At 53.9% G+C, this 10,524-nt stretch overlaps 1 protein-coding gene across 1 annotated transcript in view; it reads right to left on the bottom strand.

The window, feature by feature from the left end:
• Positions 1 to 535: 535 nt before the first annotated feature.
• Positions 536 to 10,524, bottom strand: part of NOVA2 (NOVA alternative splicing regulator 2) — a 39,365-nt gene continuing 29,376 nt past the window's right edge. Inside the window, exon 4 of the mRNA XM_017502525.2 lies at positions 536 to 7,725. Within this exon, the coding sequence (XP_017358014.1) occupies positions 6,643 to 7,725 (1,083 nt within the window). The 3' untranslated portion in view covers positions 536 to 6,642. The remainder of the gene's footprint in view (positions 7,726 to 10,524) is intronic.

Consider the following 10,524-nt stretch of genomic DNA (forward strand, 5'->3'; position numbering starts at 1 on the left):
TGCCCAGGCTGCAGTGCAGTGGTGCAATCCCGGCTCACTGCAACCTCTACCTCCCAAGTTCAAGCGATTCTTCTGCCTCAGCCTCCCAAGTAGCTGGGACTACAGGCACATGACACCACGCCTGGCTAATTTTTTGTATTTTAGTAGATATGGGGTTTCATGATGTTGGCCAGGCTGGTCTCGAACTCCTGAGCTCAGGTGATCTGCCTGCCTCAGCCTCCCAAAGTGCTGGGATTACAGGCGTGAGCCACCACGCCCGGCCCCTGGAAGCTAAACTCGAGCACCTGCTTCCCTCAACCACAGTTGCTCCGGATGCTCACCCAGTCCAGAGAGAACAGTCCCCGCTCCCATCCTCCCCCATCTGGGACCATCCTCAGGGGTCCCCCCACCCTCTTCCCCTAAATGCCCAAAGCCCTGGGGGAAAGGGGGAAAGAATTGAGGATGAGGGTGGAGGTGCAGGGAGGAGGGAGAGGGAAGGGGATGGGTTAAGAAGGAGTGTGTGATGTCAAGCAAAAAAGACAACATTAGACACAGATGCTGAGATGGCGTTTATCGCGGCAAAAAAAGGTGAAGTCGCCGAGGGGGAAGGGGTGGGGAAAGGGGGTGTGGTGGGGGCTGGGGTGGGGGCCATGGAAGCTAATACATGGTGCACTAGGTCACACAACGGACACTGGGGGTGGGTGAGTGGGTGGGGTGGGCGTGGCCCAGGCATGGCAATGGGGGGACGGGGAGGAGACGGCAGTGGGCCCCAGCCAGGAGCTTCTGGAGGTGGTGGGGAGGAGGCGGGCGGCGTCTCTGGTCGCAGAGGATGGAAGGAATCAGTTAGAGGGGGTTGAATGGAGGCACTGGAGGCATGGCCACATTCCACGAAATGGAATGAGGGAGTGGGACAGCAGGCAGGGCGCCAGCCTGGGGCCTGGGCCTTTTCATCTAAGGACTGGGGAGAACCAAGGACCCTTAGAGGTCCTCCAGTCCTTCCCGTGTTCCGAGAGAGAGAACAAATCTGGAGAGCAGGCTAGCTTAAGGTCCTAAGAAGAATTTAGTAATCGGTTCTCCCAAGATGGCCCTACAGCCTTCCCCGCCCTCGATTTCTTCTCCTTCTCCTACCCTGTTACCAACAGAGAAAGAGGGAAGAGACGTTCTAGCTCCTCTGACTCCCCCATGATCTCATTGAGGCTCCTCAGGGAAACTGGAGGATGAATCCGTTTCATAGAAGGGGAAAACGGAAGCATCCTGTCAGACTACACCTTTCCATACCTCTCCCACCTCCCTGCCGGGGAATCTATGCATCCCATCCCTCTAGAGTAATACTGATAGCTTGAAATCCTTATCGATGGGGACAGGTGAGAGGATACACCTTGAGATTCTCCCAAATTGACCCGGGATGTGGGCCGTGCCTCCAGTGGCCTGAGATGCCAACGTAAAGAAAAAAAAAATGACTCCCCACATCCCCTGGCTCAAACCCAGTACAAAAGTGACTATTTACAATGAAGGCGTGGGGAGCATGTAGGGGGCACAGGAAGGAGGGGGTCAGAGTGAGCACTCCATTTGAGGGAGGCCACACCTCTGGACCCGCCTTTTAAAGGGACAAAGCCAAACAGCATAGATACTTATAGAGGATCTCAAGCCCCAGGGTGGGGCGGACCCTAAGGGTGAGGGATGGGAGTGGGGCATGGGATGGGGTGCAGGTGGGGAGGCATGGGCGGTGGGAGGAGATGGAGGAAAGGCAGCAACTGCCCCTAGCCTCCCCCTTCCCCGCTGCCGGACACACAGTTTTCCGTGGGATGAACACAGAAAGGGTTAATCAAAAAGAGTTCGATGAGCGAGTCTGACGGTCGAGTGGGGCGGGCTGGAGCAATGAGGCCGCAGGTCCCGGTGGCCGGTGGTGATGGAGTCACTTAGAAGATGAGAGGTTGGTGGTTTTGGGGGGAGAGGTGGGATAGGGAAAGGGGTGGGGGGTTAGGCAGTCCCCCCCAGTTATCTCTGGGAGACAAGAGTGTCCTGGACTGGCTGAGAAGGGATTAAAAACCAGCTGCCTTCACCACCATAACCCAACAGATTATTTTCCCATTTCCCTCCCTGCCACCCAGCAATCTCCAATGCGACTTGCAGGGGACACTAAAACCGACCATACACACCAGCAGCAGTGTCAGGAGAGAAGCCCCTCCAACCACGGCGTGCAGACAGCTGACCGCAGTGCAAAGGGATCACGATAGCAAGGCTGGGTGTTGTCACCCCCATAGACCAGTGCCCCTGGCCCGCCTGTGCCCCAACTTGGGTATCGCGATCCCATTCCCCTCATCGTGACATCCAGTTCAGGCTTTCACGACAGCCAGCCCGGGTTCAGGTGCCAGGCAAAGGCCTGCCTGGCTGTCCTGACAGGGTACACTCAGTCAGCAGCCTGGACGCCCCAACTGCCATCCTCATCGCCACTCTTGTTGATACTTTTGCCACTGCACAGTTTATCACAGCCTCTAATCCTGGTCTTAAAACAGCAATCATCCACTCAGGGGGACTCCTCTCATTTTCCAGACAATTGGCCACCAAACAAAACAAAGGAAGAAGGAGGATGTGGGAAAGGAGGAGAAACAGAATGAGGGGATACTGAGGGGTTTGGTGGTCCAGAGGGGAGAGGAAATATCACTAGGAGGTAAGCGGTACCCTGCTGTTCCAAGTAGAGGTCCCCAGCCATCTACAAGTGGGCTTGTATCAAGATCCACTTGGGATACCCATAATTCCCACCTACAAGTCCAGTGCAGGTGTTAGGGCAGATAAAGATGGCAAAAATCATTGCCTTCTGATCACCACGCCTACTAATTATTGCAGTGAAGCCTCCTTGCCCATGTAGGGATGGCTGGGACAGGGCAGAAGAAGGTGGCCAGGCAGGTTGGCTCAGAGCCCCCTGAGATGGGGGATAAAGGAGGTTAATTTGGCACATTGAACCCCCTCTTCTCATAGGTGCTTTGAGGTCTTTCTCTTGAATCCAGTTGGTACCGCCCCCTGGGCTGGCAGAGGAGGAGTTGAGCTTGTCTCCTCCTCCCCAGTTTCCACAGATTTGCCAGGAAGTTGGCAAGTGGGATTCTCCTTGGCTGGTGGAATTTGGGGGGATCCAAAAGGATAAGGGTAAGCTGAAAAGGAGAGCTTTTTTCTGTCTTTTTTTTTTTTCTTACAAAGATTCTAAGAAAAACTCAGGGTGGGAGGGCTGTGGAAGGGGACCCAATTTAGCTCCATGTCCACACTTTTTCAATGCCTCTTAGGGACCTCCTCAAAGAGAAATGGTCCCATTTCCTCCCCTCTATCCAAGGTCCTCTCCCCCCAGAGCGGCTCAGTTCCAAGGAAGTTTGGCACTTTTTTTTTCTTTTAAATGGGGAAATTGGGGAGAGAGAGTTGAGACAGTTGAGGAGAGGAGGAAGACAGACAGAGACAAAGATAGAGACAGGACAGAAAACAATGGGAACCACATAGAGAAAAAAGATTTTCAGAAAGTCATAGGGAGCCAGACAGAGGGAGGAAAACACTTGGGGAAGGTATGGGAAGCTAAAGGGCAAATGAGAAGGAATCGGGAGACAATTCAATGCAGCAAACACTTATTAAGCACCTACTGGGTGCTGAAGAGCAGGGTGCAAGGAGGCCACTCAGGGACTCTGAAATCTGATTGGCTAATAGGGAGAGAGGAAAAAAAAAAAGAGGTGATGGGTTTGTCAATGATCCCCATCCCTGGCCCCACATCTGTGCCCCCTCTGGACAAACTGCAGCACAAAAGATTGAGGTCAGATTGCAGAAGGGACTTTCAAGGGATGGCAAAGATGGTGGAGTGAAGATAAAATAGGGAAAGGTGTGTGGCTCTCCACTCACCAACATGGTGAGCGAACTAGCTCACTGAGCTAGCAAACTATACCTTTCAGATAGCCCTGGCTGGCTGGGTAGGGGGTCCCCAAGAAATATGAACAGGGAGGGGTTGTTACACAGACACCCCAAGCAAACACTTTCCAGGAGGCCCAGCCTCCAGATACGTGTCTGTGTGAGAGGAGTCCTGGACCCGGCTGATTGGGACCCAGACTCCAGCGAATGGGTTTGTAGAAAGCGGCTGCCAAGCAGAGGATGCAAATGATATGCAAATGAGCTCATTCAGATCCCACCTCCCCACTCCCAGACCTTACTTCACCTCTCCCTGGCTCCTTTCCCTCCTCATAGGGGTCTGGGGGGCTATAGGGGGATACTCTAGCTAGATGCTGTAATATTCGCGTGCGGGTAGAGATACTGTGAAATACTGTAAGGTCTTTTGAGAGGTGGAGGGGAGCAACGGCCCATAGAGCCACCCCCACCTCTAACCCCAAGAGCTCCCAACGGTAGTAGAAGATATGTACAAAGTTACATCAAGAATTGTTTTGGCACTCAGATCTCCATCTGGGTTCAGTCTGGAGATTAGGGGTGGGGCGACAATGATGGGAAGTGGGGGATAAGGGAGGAGGAAGTGGGGCCTGCCCCCCACCCTAGAGATGACAGGGCATGGAAAAAATCACCCCAGTGCCCAAGCTACAGCCCCCATCAGGTGGAAGGGCCGGGGTGGGAAATTCAGTGCAAGGTACCTTAAAGGCTATTGCTTTCTAGGGATTTTCACATTTTGATTTGGGGGTGGCTCTCTAGCAAGGGGGAGGGATCTCCTAGGCTTTAGGGGCAGGAATTGTCTCTGTGGCTTTTCTTCCCTCCTTTTTTAGGAGAGAGACGAGGAGGCTGGATTTCCCCCAAAGCCATGGAGAAGAGAAGGGTCTGGAAGACCTAGGAGGGGGACAAATGGGGGAGAGGGTGGGCATGGGGTGCCCCTCCCCCAGAGATGCTGATGATGGAACCAGGGCACCGGGTGCCCTGCTTTGGGTTGGAGAAAGTGGAGGTGGTCTCCCAAGAGGAGGGGGAGATGGGTGGGGTAGAGGGAGGTCTCAGCTATCCTAGTCTACAGGGTTGTCAGGCCCTGAAATCTCAGTCTGCCAATAGGTCCTTAGAGCTGACCACAGCCACAGCACTCAGGGAGCCACTCTCAAACGAACTCTCAAGGCCTCCTGGCTTGTCAGACTCCATCAGAACATTCTACTTCTCCAGAGCCCCTGGTGAGCACACCAAAACCTTCTGATCCATCAGACATCACCAAAGTATGCCAGCTTGCTGGAAGCTACTAAATCAACCTAATGTATCAGACCACACAAAGCATTCCGGCCCAAGGGACCCTACCACGGCTCACTGAACTCTATACCGGGCCACACTGGCCTGACAGAGCCACCATACATTTGGCTCACCCGATTCAATGAAACAAAGCCACGCAGACACAGGCATGCACACAAAAGGCGGGGGTGGGAAGGGGGCGCTTTAACAGTAGTTTGCACTAGGTCCATCTCCCATCCCTCCCTCCAGGGTGAGTTCACAGACTTGGCATGTTTGAATGGAGATGACCCTGACAATATTGGGTTTTTTTCCTTAGAGTCCTCCAGATTGGATCCAAGTCCCATGCTTTATTCTCTTCCAAGGAAGAACCCCCCAGGCCAACACCCACCAAAGAGGGGTGTGGAGGGAGAAGGCAGGTCAGAGACTGGTCACTGTCCAATACAGGAAGTACATGCTTCAGCCTAATGACATCACAGGAAGTAACCTCTAGGCACCACCCAAAGTACATCTTCCCATGATATCACCGAAGTGACCTTCAAGGAAGAGCTCATTGAGACATCACAGGAAGTACCTGCCCTCTTATGCTCACAGGAAGTAATCTCTGAGGAACTGCTTCCTGTGACATCATAAGGAGCACCCAGAAGCACCCCAGAAAGTACTCAGTGACATCACAACAGAGACCCTCATTGCCATTACTCTAGGAAAAGCCATCAGAGATGCCACAACAAGTTCATCCAGCCTCTCATGAGTCTTGCCCACAGGACAGGCCCAATCCCAGAGCTGGCATCCTTCCCAGCAGCACCGTCTCTGCCCCCCATACAACCTGACAACAAAAGAGTGAACATTCCCACCTAGGAGGGACAACTCCAGTGGGAGGAGAGTAGCTGAGAAGATCTGGGAACTCTGGGGTCCCTGTTCCAGATGCCCCATTTCACCTCAGACGCCTCTGCTACCTCTACTCCCATGGCTTCCCTCAGATCTAGAACTGAAAGCAGAGAGGTGGGGTGTTGTGTTTTGGGGAGGCCCCTCATTCTGGATGACCCGGAGGCTCCCTCCCCTCCTCCCATGTGGAAGCAAAAACTTATAAGGGGGGAAAAATCCTTATCAAAAAAAGAAAAAAAAAGGAGGGAAAGAAAGAGAAAATAACGCTTTGTTTTCTATTAAAATCAACAAAATGCAATATATACAGATATCACACAGACCTGGGCCCTGGGACGGGAAGGGTCAGGCCCAGCCAAGCACAGGGAGGGAGGAAGGAGGGGTCAGTTCCGGGCTGGGGAGGGGGCTTCTGAGCCCCCTTCCCAACCGTCACTCAATCCTGCCTATGACTACCAGAAGGGGAGGGTGCAGTCGGGCCTACCCCAGCCCCATCCCAAAAGGAGCAGGACTACACCAAGCTGAGGTCAGGAGTTGGGGGGAAGGAGGAGAGGGAGGAGAAGGGGGAGGTGGGAGGAGGGAGAAGGGTGGGAGCACACACCACAGGCCTCATCCCACTTTCTGGGGGTTTGAGGCCCTCACTCCCTGCTCGTAGGTGACCCGCTGACTGATGAGGTATTGAGCGGCTTGCGTGGCCGCGGGGCTGCCCGTGATGGTGACCCGCCGGTTCCGCGTGCCTGGCAGGAACTCGCCCTTCTTGGAGATCTGGATGCGGGCGCCCGTCAGCTCCTGGTACTCCACCAACGTCTTGCCCCCCTTCCCCAGGATGGCTCCCACCAGGTTCTCAGGCACCGCAATCTCCACCAGCTCCTTGGCACTCTCAGCCGCCAGCTTCTCCGCCGTCAGGAAGCCCCCGGCCGCCCCAGCCGCGGCGGCAGCGGCCACCAGCGGGCCGCCCCCTCCGCCCGCCCCTCCGCCCGCCCCGGCCCCGAGGTAGCCATTGGCGGCCGCGGCCAACGCAAAGGATCCCAGGGCTCCGGGAGGTGGGGGCGGCGGCGGGGCGGCTCCTCCGGCCGGCCCGGCCCCGGCCTCGCCCGCGTAGGATGCCAGGAGGTTGGCGGCGGCGGCGGCCGCGGGGTTGGCCCCAGCGGCCACAGCGGCCAGGACGCCGGAGGCCGCGGCAGAGTTGAGGCCCAGGCCCAGGGAGTTGGTGTTGTAGCCGTAACTGGCCAGCGTGTTAAGCGCCGTGCTGATGGCCAGCAGGTCGGTGCCCGAGAAGGCGGGCAGCGCGGCGGGAAAGGCCCCCACGCCCGCCAGCCCGGCGGGGCCCAGCAGGCCGGAGGCGGCGGCGGCCGAGGCTGCGGCTGCGGCGGGCAGCACATCCGCGGGGCTGGCATACGGAGAGCCGGTGGGATTGGAGTTGGCCACCGGGCCAGCCACGTTGGCGTAGCTGATGTTGAGGCAGCTGCTGCTCTGGGGGTCTTCTTGTACCTTCTGCACGATGGCGCTCACGGCCTTGTGCACCTGCTCGGGCTCGCCGCTGACTGTCACCACGCGCTCCTGCAGGTTGATGCCCTCTGGCTTCTGGGACAACTGCACCCACGCCCCTGACTGTTCCATCACGGCTTTCACCGTGGCGCCCCCCTTGCCGATGATCAGGCCCGCCGTGCTGTTAGGGACGATCAGCTTGGCCTGCGTGGGGAGCAAAAAGGAGGGTCTTTAATTTTATTTTTTTAAAAATTAAATCAGGCCGGGCAAGGTGGCTCTCGCCTGTAATCCCAGCACTTTGGGAGGCTGAGGCGAGGAGATTACTTGAGGTCAGGAGTTCCAGGCTAGACGGCCAACATGGTGAAACTCCTCTGCTAAACATCCAAAAATTAGCCAGCCCGGTATGTCGGCACATGCCTGTAATCCCAGCTACTCAGGAGGCTGAGGCAGGAGAATCACTTGAACCCAGGAAGCAGAGGATCCAGTGAGCTGAGAACGTGCCATTGTACTCCAGCCTGGGTGACAGAGGGAGACTCTGTCTCAAAATACAATAAAATAAAATAAAAATATATATTTTAAGTAGAAACAGGGCCTGGCTATGTTGCCTAGTCTTGTCTTGAACTCCTGGCCTCAAGTTCTCCTGCCTTAGCCTCCTAAAGTGTTGGGATTACAGATCTGAGCCACCAAGCTGGTGAAGGGAGGGTCTTTACGGTGGCTACAGACTGAGAGGTCATTTCCCACCCCTCCTCTCCAGCATCCAAAATCAGGCTCAGCATGGCCCTTTGATAGGCACCAGTATGGTCCAACTGGTTGTTTAAAATACTAAAATATTTCAGGTCAGATGCCATGGCTTATGCCTATAATTCCAGCAATTTGACAGGCTGAGATGGGAGGATTGCTTGAGCCCAGCAGTTTGAGACCAGGCTGGGCAACATAGTGAGATCTTGCCTCTAACATTAAATGTTTTTAAAAATTTGACATATATCCACAATGGTTGGTAAATGAATAGCCAGTATTCGAGGTCCCCTCAGTAGCCCCTCAACCATCCTGTCCCATGTACCCGGGACTCTTAGCACCTCCCCTGAGTTCAGCATCTAAAGGCCTAATGGCCCATCCAGTGGGGCCCCCCAGGATCCCACTCCAAGCTTGCACCATGGCCCACCCATGCCTTCTAGTATTAAGTACTCTGACTTCCAGCCCCGGAAAAGCCTTTGTTAAATATCATTAATTTACAGATGAGCCTCTTGAGGCCTCAGAGGTGAAAGGACTTGCCCCAAGGTTCCCCAGTTAGTGATGGAGCTAAAATCTAGGTTCTTGGGTTCCAGATCCCTTGTGCTCCCCTAAACATGGTCTTCTCGTTTAACTCTGTGTTTTGGGCTGAAATTGTGTCCCCTCCAAATTCACATGTGGAAGCCCTAACTCTCAGTACTTTAGAACGTGACTGTATTTGGAGATAGGATTTTTAAAGAGGTAATTAAGGTAACATGGGGTCATTAGGGTAGGCCCTAATTTACTGACAGGTGTCCATATAAGCAGAGGAGATTAGGACACAGAGGCACACAGAGAGAACACTATGTGAAAACACACGGAGAAGAAGGCCAAGGGGAGAAACCTCGGAAGAAACCAACCATTTAGAAACCAAGGAGAGAGGTCTCGGAAGAAACCAACCCTGCTAACACCTTGGTCTTGGACTTCTGGCCTCCAGAATCATGAGATAATAAATACGTGTTGTTTAGACCACCCAGTCTCTGGCGCTTTGTTACGGCAGCCCTAGCAAACTAATCTAGTTGTCTAGATCTAATCTGTAGAATGAAATTTACTAATCTGTAAAATGAAGATAACATGAGGCTTGTGTCTGAGAAGGCAGACATAGGTGGATGTCTTGGATGTCAAACACTGGATCAGGAATCCAAGTAGATTTTCAGTCTCCTTCTAACTCCAGGGAGGAGAACTCTCCAGGATGAAGAAGTTGCTCATTTGAATATGGTGATTTCCCTCTTCTCAGTTGAGAGCAGCCCATCCTTCGACCACCCGTCTGCCCCAAGCATCCGCAAGTCGGATCAATCTTATTTCCAGTGGGGACATTTCAAAACCAGCCATCTCCTTTTGCACCTTCAAGAGCATTTCTACACATAAATTCTTCCCTCTCAAAAATCATTCCTGTGTCCCCTTAAACCCTGGGGGTGTTTAAGAAATTCATGGGGGTGGTGGTTTTTTGTTGTTGAAGGGCTGGGGGGCAGATGGGGAATATCAGTGGGCAGGACCACAGGTGTCTGTACCCCACAGTTGAGAGCCAGTCCCTCACAAAGAAGAGTGGTCCCGGGCCGTACTTGATAACTTTTGTTTGTTTGTTGGGATTACAGATCTGAGCCAGGCTGGAGGGCAGTAGCTCGATCTCAGCTCACTGCAATCTCTACCTCCCGGGTTCAAGTAATTCTCCCAACTTATCCTCCCTAGTAGCTGGGATTACAAGTGCCCACCACCACGGCTGGCTAACTTTTTTGTCTTTTTAGTAGAGGTTTCACCCTGTTGGCCAAGCTTGTCTTGAACTTCTGGCCTCAAGTCATCCAGCCACCTCGGCCTCCCAAAATGTTTGGATTACAGGCGTGAGCCACTGTGCCCAGCTGCTATATGAATGTCCTGCTGGACAGTCATGCTGATGAAGAGCCTGCTTTTAAATCTCTGAGCCCTCGTCTGGGCATGGTGGCTCATGCCTATAATCCCAGCACCTTGGGAGGCCAAGGTGGGAGGATCACATGAGCCCAAGAGTTGGAGAGCAGCCTGGGCAGCATGGCACGACCCCATGTCTACGAAAAAAAAAAAAAAAAGCATTAGCTGGTGTGGTGGCACATGCCTGTAGTCCCAGCTGCTCAGGAGGCTGAGATGGGAGGATCACTTGAGCCTGGGAGGTGGAGGCTGTAGTGAGCTGTGATTGTACCACTGCACTTCAATTTGGGCAACACAATGAGACCCTGTCTCAAAGAAAAAAAAATATGAAAAAAA

The sequence above is a fragment of the Cebus imitator genome, unplaced genomic scaffold (assembly GCF_001604975.1).
Source record: "Cebus imitator isolate Cc_AM_T3 unplaced genomic scaffold, Cebus_imitator-1.0 Scaffold296, whole genome shotgun sequence".
NCBI lineage: Eukaryota > Metazoa > Chordata > Mammalia > Primates > Cebidae > Cebus > Cebus imitator.